This window comes from Aedes aegypti, chromosome 2, assembly GCF_002204515.2.
Source record: "Aedes aegypti strain LVP_AGWG chromosome 2, AaegL5.0 Primary Assembly, whole genome shotgun sequence".
NCBI lineage: Eukaryota > Metazoa > Arthropoda > Insecta > Diptera > Culicidae > Aedes > Aedes aegypti.
This window is the reverse complement of record NC_035108.1, coordinates 124,187,479-124,204,225: the sequence shown is the minus strand read 5'-3', so window position 1 is coordinate 124,204,225 and position 16,747 is coordinate 124,187,479. Positions and strand designations below refer to the sequence as shown.

General features: G+C 36.4%; 1 protein-coding gene across 1 annotated transcript in view; it reads right to left on the bottom strand.

The window, feature by feature from the left end:
* Positions 1-2,302: 2,302 nt before the first annotated feature.
* The window catches only part of LOC110675138 (protein pygopus-like), a 165,615-nt gene continuing 151,170 nt past the window's right edge, over positions 2,303-16,747 (bottom strand). Inside the window, exons 5-6 of the mRNA XM_021839519.1 lie at positions 15,500-15,760; positions 2,303-2,800 (exon numbers count right to left, since the gene is read on the bottom strand). Of these exons, the coding sequence (XP_021695211.1) occupies positions 2,384-2,800; positions 15,500-15,760 (678 nt within the window). The 3' untranslated portion in view covers positions 2,303-2,383. The remainder of the gene's footprint in view (positions 2,801-15,499; positions 15,761-16,747) is intronic.

Below are 16,747 nucleotides of genomic sequence, written 5' to 3'. Positions count from 1 at the left end.
GCCTTCATTCTATTCTTATATCATTTCTTAACAATCTTAACTGTTTCCATCTTCAGTCACACTTTGATTGGTAAAAGATTGGTTTGTGGTGCCGGTCAGTTGGATAGCTGTTTCATGGTTCGACTTTGTCGATCATTGTGGTTTGACTCTGAGGGAACTAATTTGGGGGAGAATTGGATTTATATGAGCAGACGTGGAATATTTTAGATGGATTTGGATTTCGTTTTATTTTATTTTTTGCAACCTTTTTTCCGGTTGATTTATGACTAATTCATTTGTTTTGAACGACCGTTACAACTACAAAAATATATTTTCATTGTGTTGTGTCTGACTTCACAAAACGTACAAACATTTTACTTGACTAAACTGCTCCTTGCCCTATGAGTATAAATGTTGGATTTTTATTTCTGTTTATTGAAATAGTTTCTTTAGATTAATAAATTCTTTTCGTTCTTTTTTCCATACTTTACAGATCTGCCGGGAGATTTTACAAACATGAATAGTTAAAATTTTTGATTAGTTTACTTTATCTTTTAGTTAATGCATAAAAATCAAGATGCCCCTAAAAATACAATTTTGTCTTTAATTTTGAATACCGGAAACCGTTGATTTTTTTTCTCTTAATTTTTGTCCACCAATTCATGCCTTAAAACGTTTCAAAATCACTAATGTATACTAACTTTGGTATATGTAGACTGGTATCGACTTATTGTGTGTGCTTTCAATGCTAAGTAACGACATTTTTCCTTATTTCCAAGTAACTGGTTGGATGATTTTCATAAACTGAGGAAGAATATTTGAGATCCACCACTGAACGGAAGCGTGTTTCACTTGGAACTGAACAATGGTCGGTCATGGTTGCGTCTCGTCAACTTATATCCTTACTGTAAAATGGAGTGTATCAACTAAACTTGATATCGGTGTCGCTTCCACTCAAGTTCGTTCAACTTTTGCTAATAATATCCACCTTTCACATTGTGTGATTCTCGTTAAGGCACATTTATTCTTAATAGAAATTCATTTAACGCTTCTGTCGATAATGTACTCGCTGAATGAGATTCATGTGTTTGGTAAAAAATCCTTTGACCTTGTTTAGCTTTTCTGCCATGACTTTATCAGTTTCACGTCCATTTAACAACAATAACACTTAAAATGTACGTTTTTTTGTATGTTTAAGTACTAGTATGTGCTTCCACTGTTTATTTTTTTCAAAATGCTTGAACGATGAATTATCGAATCAACTGCATTTCTAGGCATTGTATTTACACGTAAATTCAACATTTGTTCAATAATGCAATGGAGAAAAGAGTATGTGTAATATTTTTACGATTAAGATTTATATAATGCGACGTGCAACCGATCAAATTCTGCTGGAACTGCTGAAAAAGTGGACGACAGCATGTCATGTTGTGTTTCACAATTCTCAAGACGAAAGCGTTAGGCTCCTCATAATTTAGATTTTTTGTCTATGTACACACAGGTATTTAAGGAGACACTTTACCATCAATGTTAAAATACCAACTGAATACATGTCTTTTTTTCTACAGTCTACTTACTTTGGCGTACTGTTTTTTCACTCAGAGTTTTGGTATATCGGTTGCTTGGAGCACATATTTATTATTACTGGGACAAATGCGTTAAAATGTACAGTTGACAGTTTTGAGTTTGTTTAAAGATAGATAATGAACATTAAGTTAGTTTTGGCGACTTTATTTTTAGATTAACCACAAATTTCGATATTTTGATTTAAAATAAGTTTGAAAAAATAGTTTTCCATGAAGATGTAATGAATATTATTGCAATCGAAACTGGGCCAGCCTCTTCAATAAAGCTGATATAGCAATGAGGAGCCTTCCTTAGCCGAGTGGTTAGAGTCCGCGGTTACAGAACAAAGGCATATAGTATCATCGTACCTACCACACGATATACGAATGCGAACAACTTTGGCAAAGAAAGCTTTCAGTTAAATACTGTGGAAGTACTCATTGAACACTAATCTGAGAAGCAGGCTCTGTCCTAGGGAGGACGTTAATGCCAAGAATAAGAAGATGATGATTGAATGATGGTTACTTGAGCCTTGGAACACTCAAAGTTCATCGTAGTTCACAAAGATAACGAACTTGGAGGTAAGCATCTTCTCGATGTGCTGTGCGGCAATTAACACAATTTTTTTAAAGTCTCCATGCGAAATGTGTTTACAGTGGCCAAATTGTGCGTGACGTAATTAAAAGACGTGAGACGTTTTGCTATTTGAAACCAAAGTATTGAAATTTGTGGGTTCAAGTTCTCGTCAATATGTGACACATCTCACCCTCTCTCAGAACCTTACTCAACTCTATGAGTTTTGTCACGTTCTTGAGCGCCATATACCACGTGCCCCCTCCTAATTCACATACTCGGTGCAAGTCATTTCGCTGAAGTAGTTCCCCAAGGGAGAGTCCACCGCATGATCCGACGGCGACGCGTAGGACGGCGATTCGTAGTAAGACGGATGGAAGCTTGTGCCAATTTGCAGGTTGAATGCCGTCGTCGTTTGCGCCGCGGACGGTTCGTAGGGATCGCCTGGTCCCGTTGGTTCCCACGGCTGAGGACTCAGGGTGCTGTCCACATCGGGCGAATCCATCATCATCATTGGATGGGGGTGATGTTGGTGTGGGTGATGGTGATGACCGGGAGGTAGTTGGCCATCAGGATGGAGCTCGTTGGGGCCGGGGCTGTTGCTGTTGAAGAACGCTTCGGAAAATTTGCCAATTTCCGTCGAACCGAAGGCCTGCTGGAAGCCGGGTAGCGGAGTGACGTTCTAAAAATAAAAAAAATTAACAGCATGAGTATGGGTCACGAATGTTATGTGCGTCTAATTGAGCTTTTGAGAGGAAACAAATTGCAGATGAAAATATGTAAACATTTTGTGAACTATTCATATCTTCTTTCAATGTTGATGATTGAGAGGGCTGATTTGAGAAGTTTTTAACAACATTAAACCATAATTTCTGGTAAATGAAGATTTAGATTAGACAATTAGTTGTAGCACGTGAATCTTTTGCGTCCTCCTGTATCGGTGATTATGGGAAATGTTTCGACGTTGACAAAACCCTATGAACAACTGCTGACTAGTCAAGGAGTCGGAGCCTCCGCAATGCCAGCTGTTCCAGCATATGTATGGCGCAACAGTCCGAGTCATCGGTTCCACTCCAGTCGTTAACTATAGTATCGAATGCGTTCCTTTCGGAAGTGCAGGATCTTCAAATCCGGAACTCCAACTCGATTTTGGAGGCTTTACCCACTGGGGCGCTGGGTACAATAGCTCCTATTATGACGTCGCAAATGATTGTACCCCGTTTGGCATAAAGTCGTTTGGCATAAGGTCGTTTGGCATAAAGCCGTTTGGCATAAAGTCGTTTGGCATAATGGTTGTTTGGCATAATGACTGACTTAGAATGAATATCGGCATTTTTGAATCTTTTACCGTGATCAACACCACCGAGCCCATAGCAAAAAAAATTGGAAGGTTTGCAATAAACATGGTGTTTGTTCAGAGATTTTCCAAGCTATGAATGTAAAAAAATGTTGCGATATTAGAGAGCATAACTAAATAAAACTCGTAACGGGTCTGGTGGAAGATCTTTTCCGAATGATATTTTTTTCTACATCTCCGAACATAGAATATCTTTGAGCTTGTTGCGATCTACATATTTCAAAATATTAAATTGGTAAAGGAAGTTCGTAGTAGAATATTTCGCTCATAGAATATTTTGAAGCAGATCAAGCTTTGTCCCAGTTTGGACGTGAAAACTTGTTGAAAATTACTTGATAAAAGAAGGGAAAATTCATTTGCAAAATATTTAAAGCTCTAATCCAAAGACCTTTTATTACAGCAGAATGCAAAAATAGCCTATATACGAGAGCAGATAATTTTTCGTTCAAAATGTTTGAGGCTCTAACGCAAAAAATGTTCCCACTGCACTCCCACTCAAATGAACAACACATTTAAAAAAAATATATGTGTGGCAAAACTTTTGAACGATTCAATATAAATTTTAATTTTGGACGTGTGAGTCAAAAACACCGTTAATAATCGAAAGAAGGGAAAAGAGATCATGTATTTGCAAGAAAAAAAAAATATTTCAATATTGGCAGGTTCTAAATAATTATCATTCTTACAGCACGTCTTGCAAGAATTGATAATACAGAAAAATATAAAAATAGGTTCACATTTAACTTTAAATATAAAGAACAGCCTATTTTAAAAAGAAGGCAACATTTATGATTAAAATAGAAGAAGATGCCAAAAATAATCGCGGCATAATACAACGAAAAGACATAAAAAAATGCGTTCCGAATTCCAGTTCCCCGAATGACCGGTTTCCCCGAAAAGTGTGCAATTTAAATAGAAGCTATAATAGCTCTAATAGTCTCCAGTGGCTGGATAGTGAACGAGAAAGAACGATGAGCAATCAAAAGAAGGAGGTATTCTGTCATTTTTGGCTATGCACATGTTGGCAAAAATGCTGAGGACGGTAAAACTCGAAAGAACCGCCAATTAAAAAAAGAAGGGTGCATATTAGATGGTTAGTTCGTTCACCACCCTGAAATGTATAAAGTTACGACAATTATGAGTGCCAAAATCTTTTCGGGGACGTGGGTTAATTGGTGAAACGGGATATTCAGGGCATTTGGGGAACTGGCGTTCAGGGAAACGACATTAGGGGAAAAGTAGCACAACCCATCGAAGTAACTGCAGTAATCGATTTCTCTTTTAGTCAACAACTTGAGCAGGTCAATGTTATCGATTGCCAACTGACAGAAGGGCAGTTGGAAACAAAAATATCTACAATATAACTACAAAGAACAGCCTATGTATAAAAGAAGGTGAAATTTTTTAAAATTTTAAATCAACACTCTTTATACCTATAATAATGGTTACATCATGACTGTTCGATACAACTATCAGCTACAACTTTGTCGCTGACAGTTTTCAAATCGATCGCCTTAGTAATTAGTTATATTAGTAGTTAGTATTGCTTCGTGAAGCCCAAGCAGGACGGTACGGTTTTGCGTCGTCGAATATATTTTGCTGACGGTTTCGCGCGTGTTTTCGTCTCCGAAGAATTTTTTATTTATTTTTTTTCTGCTTTGGAGCGTCTTGCTAGGTAGGTATTTGGGAAGGTACAAGCAAGACGGTTTGTTTTCGGGACGCCTAGAAGTTTTGCTGTCATTGTCTGTTTTGTGTTCAGTCGAGGATGGATTATCAACTGGTGAGTTCGTTTCATGCTTATGATAATACATATTTTCTTGAAAGCGTAACTTTTAAGTAATATTAAAACAAACTTTGTATGGTTCGTCACTATAAGTGTCGGCATTATTTTTTTTTTCTTATACAATTCAATAAACATATATTTTTCTCTTTTTGACATGATTAAAAATTATCTTTTGAATTGTTCGACATTGTGAATGTTGACGTATTTTTCAAAACTTCTACCATATCGAGACGAAATGCACAGTAATATTCATATGTAATTTTCAAACAAACTATGTATGGTTCGTCACTACAAGTGTCGGCATTATTCCTGTTTCATATAATTTAAAATATATACATGTAATTTTCAGTTTTCGTCATTAATAAAAACATCTTCTGAATTGTTCGACATTATAGATGCTGACGTATTTTTTTCCAAAAACTTCTCGAGACAAAAATACAAAACTAGCTTTAAATATAAGTCGTATATTTCCCCCTTGTCCATGGATCGCATCACCGACCAGAGGTGACTCCCAGATCTTTTCCTCCCTCACTAATAAACACCCTTCCCGTGGTGATTGTGGAGATGCAGAGGTATTCTCGGTCTCTAGAAGCAACAATCATTACACCCTAACATTCCTTCCCCATCCCAACTGACTGTAAGGACTTGGCCGGCGCCGTTATTGATCAATAATATTAGATCTGCTAAAATTGCACTTCGAGAGTAAGTGGAAACTCCCATCCCTTATTCATTTGGATCGTAGTGCAATTCTTACCAGTTCCGATCAATCACGGAGTAGCAACCATTGACTGGTACAGTCAGTCTATGCTATGCTATGCTATGCTATGCTATAATAATGGTTACATCAAGTTTAGAAAAAAACATAGAATGTTTGAAAGAAAGGTAAATATGTACTAAATATATTAAAATCTTCAGTGCAAAACAGTATTCCAATAGCGAAACTCAAATGAAGCATTTGTATTTGAAAGAAGGGCAATTTCTGGATAAATAATAAAATACTATTAGCAATAATTTTCCTTATATGCCTTAGTTTATTCAAGAGCATATCATATGTTGAATAAAGTGTCATTTTATTTCAATTGACTCCAAAGCCTGACAAGCATGATGCCTTCAGAAAGATTCAATAGAAACGTAAAACGAATGCCATATTAAGAAATTCTTGTTTTCAGACTCATTATGCCAAACAACTATTATGCCAAACGACCATTTTGCCAAACGACTTTATGCCAAATGACCATTATGCCAAACGACGTTATGCCAAACGGCTTTATACCAAACGACTTTATGCCAAATGACCTACCACCGTCGCAAATTTCTATTGGCTCAAGTGGTCTGATGCCAACAGTTTACGGCAGTCACCTGTACTACACGGCCCCGCCAATGAGATATGTGGCGCCAACAAATGCAATAGTGACAGAGGGATTTGTCCAAGCAAACCAGTTCGTCGTGCGCTCCATCGCAAGGAACTCCACTCGATGCGACAGTTTTGCAAGGGAATATATCAACTAGGAACCCAGCAGTGCCAGTAGGATCAAGTGTGCCACCATTTCCTGCAGCCGGATCATTAGGAACTGAATTGTGTGCATTGCGAACTGGTCCTTCGGTAGGGTCATCTATAGTGCTCAGCTGGCTGCCCGTCAAGTTATGCCTCGCGAGCTGCCAAAGTTTAATGGCGATCCGCAAGAGTGGGCCATTTCTGAAGAATTTTTGTCGACTACTGCTACCGGCTTCAGTACCATATGTGATGGATACCCATCACCAGCTCTTCGGAAGACCGGAAATTCTAATCAGTTCTCTCCTGAAAAAGGAGCGAAGCATGTCATCGCCGAAGTCAGACAATTTGAGCACTTTCGATACTTACGGTTTGGCGATACAGAATTTGGTGGATCACATCGTCTTGGCCAATCAACAGGACCACCTGTCGAATCCAATATTGCTCCAAGAATTGGTTGACAAGCTACCCACTTCACTGAAGATGCAATGGGGTACCGTATAACGGGGTAACTTTGATATTTTTTTTTCGAAAAAAACTTCAATATTTATGCATTCTGTTTCAAAGAATTACAATTTATATTTTTAAAACAAGTACTGACATCCTAGCTATCGATTGCACTTGATAGATTTATTCTGAATGGATATATTATTTTTCATATAAGGTACCGCGGGGCAAGTGGGTAAATGGGGTAAGTGAAAATAATTGGTATATTTTACTAAATATGTGAATTAACGTTTTAAACTCATGCGTAAACCCTTGAGGTCATTGAGAACATAACGATAGGTAAGAGATTTCTGAGATTGTTCAGCCATTATGGCACAATAGAGCGAAAGATTGTTAACCTGTCAACTATCACTACGTAACAAGTTGGCGGCGTGCAATCTTTTTTTAATATTTTCAGCGGAAAAAAGTTGTGGAAAATAATTTTCTGTACCACTTTTAAGTTGTCCCCTCTGACAGTTTTAAACTGCAATAAAAAAAGTTTTGGAATTAAATCGACGTAGACCTAAATATAACTAAATCAAAACGCCGTCAATTTTCTAATCACGTGGGGCAAGTGAAAAGTTTCTCATTAGAGATTGAATTTGTGTTTGCTCTTCAGGTAGCTATAAGTAAACAAGGTTCGCAGTTATCATAGAACAACAGAACGTGCTGATAATTCAAGAAACACTATACTCAAAGCGTTAAAAACTATTATCATAGCCAAATCATGGAACTTCTCTAAAAAAAGGTTGCCAAATATTACGATATGATTATGTTTACTTCGGACAGCCGATTAAAAGGAAGACGTTGATTGAAATGTTCCAATATAAGAGAACGCACAGAAATCTCGTGGAATGTCTATGTAAAGCTAGTTCAAAACATAAAAATGGGGTATAGGTCTATCCACATAAGAAAGTTTCTAAATACTTCATTGAAGGATTCCGTTTGATTTCACCCGTAGAGTTATCCGATGTCATATGCGATTTTCTTAAAAACAAATAACGAGCGGTGGAAATTCTACAGAGCAGAAATGCAATTGCTATCCCATTATGTAAGAACTAACATTGGAAATGTTGCAGTTATAATGTTGTCAAATCATTTCAACAAACATAACTGAACAGAAGAAAATTCAAGTAACAAGAGTAAAATTTTCTTTGTTTACCTGTTACTTATGTTATTGTTCATTGGGACGCCTTAACAAATATCAAAGGTAATATAAATCGTGAATATAACTGTTAGTTTTTGAATTTATTGCTCAAAACGATAAACTTTTCACTTTCCCTCACTTGTGCGGCAAGTGAAAAGTAAGGAGACGTTTTTCAAAAACTTTTTCTGTACTTTTTTCTTCAATTTTACATAAAAATGAATTTCAGCATACTGATTATATTTGGTGGGAGTCAAGCTAAAAAATATACACGACCTCATTTGTTTTAATTTAAAGTCTCTAGAATATGAAGAATCCCAACTATGCGAAATCCATTACCCACTTGCCCCACGGTACCTTAATCGAAAGTCGGTTTTCTGTTTTGGGGTAACCTTGATAATGGAGTATAAATCGAACAAAATTGGAATTACGGAACATTTATAGGGCGTTGCATACCTCTAGGCGTTTAACGCTATATGGAATTTTCTGACTTAGATTACAAAAATGGTCCCAGTTTGTAAAAATGGTTTTCGCTTAGAGATTTGAGAGCGAATTCATGATCTACCATAACTAGCAGGGTGTCTACTACCTGGAAAAACCTGGAGAACCTGGAATTATCAGGGAATTTTATTCAACCTGGAAAAACCTGGAATTCTCAGAGAATTACGATCACTATCAGGGAAATTATTTTGAGGCAGAGATTCATGATATTCACGACAAAGGATTTTTGTGTCATAACCCAGAGCTACCCAGAGCTCTCTTCATTCGAAAAAAAAAAAAATTCAGCTGCGCCGCTCTCAAAACACTATATGAGCTGTTTTGATCCTGAGTGAGGATCCTTTCGAGTATGAAATTGTATCAACTTACCAACACATGATTGATGTTTTCAATGTCTCTATATTTCTTCAGTAAAGAACTGACAAACTTATCTAGAGCTGGTAGCAGGGTTTTTATAGATACTTACCATTTTTATGCAAGTCTCTAAAAAGTCTATTTTTGAAAAGGTGATGTCTCTATTTAAACCAAAATAGTCTCTGAAGTTTATTTTTTCCTTATCTTGCTTGCAGGAAATTGAGATACATAATTTCTTCTCATATTTCTCGAGAACAGCTTCAGAAATTATCCTTGTGGTTTCTCCAGAGATTTTATCAGCAATTCTGCAAGAAATTCCTCTACTCCTGCTTCAAGAAATCCTTGAGCATTTTAACGTTATTACCTCTATTAATTTTCTCAGGGAGTACTTTGAACAAAGACTATCCGAGGACTTCATCCAGATATTTTGTCACTATCTTTTCAACCGAATTCTACAGTTGTTAATCTAAGAGATATCCAAAGTTTCCCACAGATTTCTTTTACAAGAAAAGCCGAAAAGAATTTCAACGTCATTTCATCTACGGTTGTTCCAAAGAATAGCTCCAAAAGTTCCTCGAGAGGTTATTCGAGTGAATCTATTAAGAACATTTCAAATAATTCCTTTAATTCGACCTGTGTTTTATTATTAAGTATCTTTAGATTTTGTTATAGGAATTTCTCCAGCATTTCGTCCGAAGATTACTGGAGCGCTCATCCAAACATTTTTCAATGAATTTCTCAAAAAATCCCCATGGGATATTGAAAAGTTCGTTTAAGGTTCCACACCAGTTACACAACAGCATATTTTTATGAATTCCTCCGATTATAGGAATAATTATTCCAACACATTTTTTTTAGGAATTTCGTCCTCTTTTTCCAGGAGTTCTTTCACAATATTCTGCGAGATCTTATGTTTTTTTCTTTTTTTCTCAATTATCTTAGCAATAATCTTGGTAACCTTCGAAGAGATTCTTCAAGAGTGAGTATTCCTGAAAATCAAAGCTGACCTAAGAAATTACATAAGTAACTGTAACAGAAGGTAACCTAAAACTTACTTTAGGAATACGTCACGAGTTTTTCTCAGCAATTTTTCAGCTTTCTGGAAAATTTCCTTAGAAGAAACTCCTGGAAGAATGCTTAAAAAGCAGTTTTGAAAACATCCTTGAGAAATTTCTTAGAGTCTTGGAGGATGTTCTAGAAAAACTGAGTGGAGAATCATCAGATAAAATCCTACGTTAGGCAGAAACACGAAAGGCGGAAACACAAAAGGCGGAATTTCGAAAGGCAGAACTAACAAAAGGCGACTACGCACAAAAGGTGGAACCACGAAAGGCAGAAACACGAAAGGCGGAATCTCAAAAGGCAGAACCACGAAAATGACGGTAGAACACCTTTAAATAAGACAAACTTTTTGAACCACCAGAGCAAACGGCCGGCGGTTTGCACTGCTGGTTCAAAAAGTTTGTCTAATTTAAATTAGCCTTATGTGATTCTGTTGATTGCTTTTAGGAAATAATTAGGCACTGTTTGCCATATCACTCAAATAATCGCAATCCATAAATTCGCCTCTATTGATTCTATAACATTAGCCCAAATGACACAAGCCTGAAAATGTGCACGTTGAATTCCACTATAGTAGCTGCAATGTAACTCGAAAAAACAGCATATGGTTCTAAGAAGAAACAATTTTAGCTGACTCTTTAGTGGCTCGTGGTGCCAAACATGTTCAAGGTGATAAGTCCAGAAAGAATAGCCGATGATTAAAAGAAGGAAAAATCACTGACAATATATTATTATTATTATTATTTTTCGAAGAATATACTATGTCCATCATTCGGGCTAATGTTACTTTCAGGCTAGTGACGTAGAATCACACGATATACGAATGAAAGAATTGGCAACTTTGGCAAATAAGCATGGAAGTGCTTATTGAACACTAAGCTGAGAAGCAAACTCTGCCCCAATGGGGACGTAATGTCAAGAAGAAGGAGCAATCCAACTGGCTAGATTCATCGAACATTTAGAGCACACCTGATATGTATAAAAAACAGGCGCCACTATTTTTCCCAACATCAACCTCGTATGGAAGAGACTTATCTAAGAAAGCTGTTAAATTTCATGAATATCACAAGACTTTGACAATTGAATATTGCTAATTATCCTACTCCGTGGAAGAAGTCATCGGAAAATGTTTTTCCCGAGGACCTTTTCCGAATTACAATCGGTTGTCAATATTTGCTAATACGATATTTCGCATGGGAAGGAGCTACAAGCATTTTAGTTTTCCCAAAATTTTGACATTTACCAGCACTTCTCCTATGTATCAATAGTCTAATGCCCTTCTACGCCTTCTTGTCCCATATTCTATGTTAACCTTATGTTAAAAATATGAGTATAACGGCAGTACACACAAGTTGAAAAAAACAAAACGCTTTTCAAAAGGGAATCCAAGTCCGCTTGGAGATTTTGAAAACGCTGTCATGAATAGGAACCGCAAACAGCTAAGTCTAATTATCGTTTGGAAGCTTAAGTGAATAATTTCAATATGTTTTTGACTGATTCCGCCTTTTCAGATTACGCCTTATGTTATTTTCCGCCTTTCGTTACACGTTTAAGGTAGTCTGCCTTTTGAGTTTCCGCCTTTTGTGATTCCGCCTAGAGAACTAAGGGCTTTTTCAAAAAATATCTGAAATAATATATGAAGGAATTTTTATTGGAAGGTATTTTTTGGAGAAAATCCTGGTTTTATTTCGAAATATCCAAAACAAATTTTTTGGAAGAATTCCTTACGAAAATTCTTGGAGAGTGAAAATCTCAAATAAAGATATCAGTCCATCTCACTCATAATGTCGTCGTAATACATCAATGAAAGTTTGTCCTTTACTTACATATACCAGATTTGCTGATATGTCGTCATAATGTTACGACAAAAAAAAGGTTAAAAAGATTCTCAGAGAAATGTCTGTCTGATCAAACTATTTCATACTGGTTCCTGTGAGATTTCGTTTTTTGATTACTGTTTTGTCTCTTTTCAGTATCTTTTTGGTACTTTTCGTTTACTTTTTAGTCTCTTTTTTTCTGGAGAGAGGTTTTTTTTATTTTCCTATTTTCAAGAAACTCAGTCACCACCAGGCCTGCTTCATGCACAATTTTTAAATTTATTGAAAAATATTTGATTTCAGAAAAAAAACGTTTTTAGAAAAATAATCTGGAATTTAAACAACTTCAAATTTAAAATTTCGTAACAATCATGATTAATTTTAGTTTTTCGAATGAAATGCAAAAGTTCATCATTTATTAAATAAAATTGCCACAGTTAAATGTTATGACGTCAAATGCGACTACCCAGGGGCTTGATAATCCGTGTTGCTATTATCCGAAAAAATGGACCCGGGAGCCAAAAGTTTTATGGATTATTTGAATAACATTAAATGGGTATGTATCTACTTAAATATGTAGCAGATAATCACTAACAATTGATTCAATTGAGATATTTTAAAGAATTTGGATTTTTTGCAGGGCAGAACTGTATGATTATTTGCTAATAAATCGATTACCTAAGTATTTATTGCCACAAATCCAAATAAAGTTTTACTTTTGCGCCCATGAAGCTGTCTTAGTTATTTAAACGACCAATGGAAATAAATGGTAAATAATATGTACTAAAAATACTTTCAAGAAGAAGCATACTGATGTACTTGAAAGTTCCGTTCTGTTCACAGAGCTCTTATAAATAAAATAAAAGACATCATCATTGGAAAATACAATTCATTTGAATAAAACTTAAGCTTTGGTATTGTTAGTACCTTCATATTGTGATATTGGATATTGGAATAGCTTCAGCATGCTTTAAATAATGTTCAAAATAGCATAGCATAGCATAGCATAGCATAGCATAGCATAGCATAGCATAGCATAGACTGACTGTACATGTCAATGGTTGCTACTCCGTGATTGATCGGAACTGGTAAGAATTGCACTACGATCCAAATCAATAAGGGATGGGAGTTTCCGCTTACTCTCGAAGTGCAATTTTAGCAGATCTAATATTATTGATCAATAGCGGCGCCGGCCAAGTCCTTACAGTCAGTTGGGATGGGGAAGGAATGTTAGGGTGTAATGATTGTTGCTTCTAGAGACCGAGAATTCTTCTGCATCTCCACAATCACCACGGGTGTTTATTAGTGAGGGAGGAAAAGATCTGGGAGTCACCTCTGGTCGGTGATGCGATCCATGGACAAGGGGGAAATATACGACTTATATTTAAAGCTAGTTTTGTATTTTTGTCTCGGGAAGTTTTTGGAAAAAATACGTCAACATCTATAATGTCGAACAATTCAAAAGACGTTTTTATTAATGACGAAAACTGAAAATTACATGTATATATTTTAACTTATATGAAACAGGAATAATGCCGATACTTATAGTGACGAACCATACATAGTTTGTTTGAAAATTACATATGAGTATTACTGTGCATTTTGTCTCGATATGGAAGAAGTTTTAGAAAATACGTCAACATTCACAATGTCGAACAATTCAAAAGATAATTTTTAATAATGTCAAAAAGAGAAAAATATATGTATATTCAAATTGTATAAGAAAAAAGCATAACGCCGACACCTATAGTGACAAACCATACAGAGTTTGTTTTAATATTACGTAAAAGTTACGCTTTCAAGAAAATATGTGTTATCATAAGCATGAAACGAACTCACCAGTTGGTAATCCATTCTCGACTGAACACAAAACTGACACTGACAGCAAAACTTCTTGGCGTCCCGAAAATAAACCGTCTTGCTTGGGCCTTCCCAAATACGTACCCAGCAAGACGCTCCAAAACAGGGGAAAAGAAAATCTCCGGCAACGAAAACGCGCGAATCCGTCAGCAAAATCAATCGGACGACGCAAAACCGAACTGTCCTGCTTGGGCTTCACGAAGCACTCCATGCTTTAAATAATGTTCAAAAGCGTAAAAATAGCTATTAAATAGAAAACACTTCAGTTTGTTTTAAGAGTTGTTAGTTTGTTTTTAGAGTATTTCTAGAACCTGGATTTTTTTTAGTGAAACCTGGAAAAACCTGGAAATATCAGGGAATTTTATTTCGGTAAACGAGTAGACACCCTGAAGGCTATGAAGGATAAGTGATGAACTCATTATGACTTCATGAAATAGTGATCGTATAACAGATTGTTTGTAAGCGTTGCAAAAATGCTAAAATCTTATAAAATTTAATGCTTTTGATTCCAACGAAAATAGCTTTGACATGAAGTGTCATACTAATACTCTTTACTTTTGCATTCGTTTTGCTTAAAGCGAAGTATGCACTTCAACAGAAAAATAATCGCCTATCTCGATGCGTGGGAAATTTCTTGCAAGAAATGCTCAAGAAATGCATTTTTCTTTGATCGCAGTACGTAGTTGAAAAGAAATGTCAATTCAAATGGAGCTCACTGTAGGAAATTTCTTGACCATTTCTTGGGCAGAAATTTTTACTTTTCTTGAGCGGAACAGCATACTTAGCTTAACTGATTAAAAGAAACTTCGTTATTCCGTTTAATATGTTGTTGTCCACGCACTATCAAAGTTACCCGCATTATCAAAGTAACCCCGTTTTACGGTACCTACAAGCAAGCGTTTGCGGATGTCCACCTGGCTACCTTCAATATATTTTATATTTATATTTATTTATATTTATATTTATTTATATTTATATTTTATAATTCAATATATCAAAATATATTCAACTATAGTTTTATGGCGGGGCTGGTGAATTTGTGAAAAGAGCAGCTAACATACGAAAAAAGGAAAAAACTCGAGGAGCATACACATGAGCCGTCTCCAGTCCCATTCTAAGTATAGCACCGTAGACATTTTTGCAACACAAATTACTGCACTTCAGAAGATCAACAATGACTCATGACTCATTCTGGGTAATGACCTATTTGGGGTAATGTTGTTCGGGGGTGGTGGCATTCGGGATAATGGCGTACGGGGTAATGGAATGTAGCCAGGCTATACACAGCCCTGCGACCCATAAAAAAGTTGGTAGAGTCAACTCAAGTTTTCCGGGACAATTAAATACGTTGCTAATTACTTTTCGATACAGTCCTTACTCATACCACCTTATTGTAAGTGGATAACCAGCAAAACATAAAATCGCTGCGTTAGCAATCGATAAGGTGTTTATAAATAAGTTCCGCGTGTTACGTCCCTCGTTTTCACACCTATTTACTGCTGAGATTGTATAACTCATCGGTTCTTACCCTGTCTGCACCGGCGGCGGCAGGTATCGATGACGCATTGTTTCCAGGGTCACCGGATTTGGCCGGCGTCGAGTGCTGTTTATCGTGTTCCGTTGCGGTCCGGTGTTTCGTCGTTTGCTTTTTGGATCGCTTCGGTGGACTGGCACCGGTTCCTGCTGCACCGGCTGGGGAATTACTGGCGTTGGGGCCCGCGCTTCGGCCAGGGGACGGATGCCTGCTGGCCGGGGAGTTGTTGGTGCGGTCGTGCTCATAGTTATCACACTGTTGTTCGGAAGGATCCGGAAATGACAAAAGAGAACATTGAAGAATATAATTAGTAGAGCAAACGGTCTAAAGGTGTTTTTGAGAAACTGTGATAGGAATGTTCGATTAGATTAAAACTAAGGTATTCATATGTGACATAAATAGCCAGTTGAATATCATTCTTCAATCTCTCCTATGTTAATGAAAATACTTCATGTCCATCCTTCCATTTTTGAGTTTTGAAGTCCATTTTCTTGGAAGAATTTAAATTAAATTCATCCTTCCTTTTGTTCGTCTTATAACAATAATCCGGAAACGCGATATTCTAAGATAATTTTTTTCATGACGAAGTTTTAGTGTCTCCCACGGGTCCAACAAAAAATCGAAAGTACTGATTCTAATTTTAGAAAAGGATTAGAAAGGTATAAATATGTACGAAAAATAATTACAACTCAAAAGTACAAAACGTTTTGTAGATCTTTATCAGATAATGCATCGAGATTAATAAAAATCCTCTGCATATATTTCCTGATGTTGTACGGAAAAGGGATCGATCCTATTCAAATCTTTAGAGTGTTAATCATAGGATAGACTGACTCTCATAACATTTTTGATCGCAACTGGTTGTGGGACGTTTTCAATAAAAACTGCTTTTTTACATTTCTATGGTTCCGTGAATATCCTCCGCGTAGAACATGCCTTAAATACATCCATAGATACTAGAAAGCCAACATAAAAACGAACCACAACTTTAACTAACTGTTGTAGTTTTACCGTAGGAATTTGCAGAGATCATTGTTCAATGATGAATTCAGATTCGCGTTTTTGTCTCCTTTACTAATCAACCCCGGTTGCTATATAATTGCCGCATTAGATCATGTCCCATTCAGTATTTTATCAACTGACCATCTGTGCTTTTCTCAATTGAACAGTCCGAAAAGTGAAAAATGCGCATCGGTTCGGTATCTGTCGTGGGCTTCTGCTGTCTTGCACTTGCTGTACTGA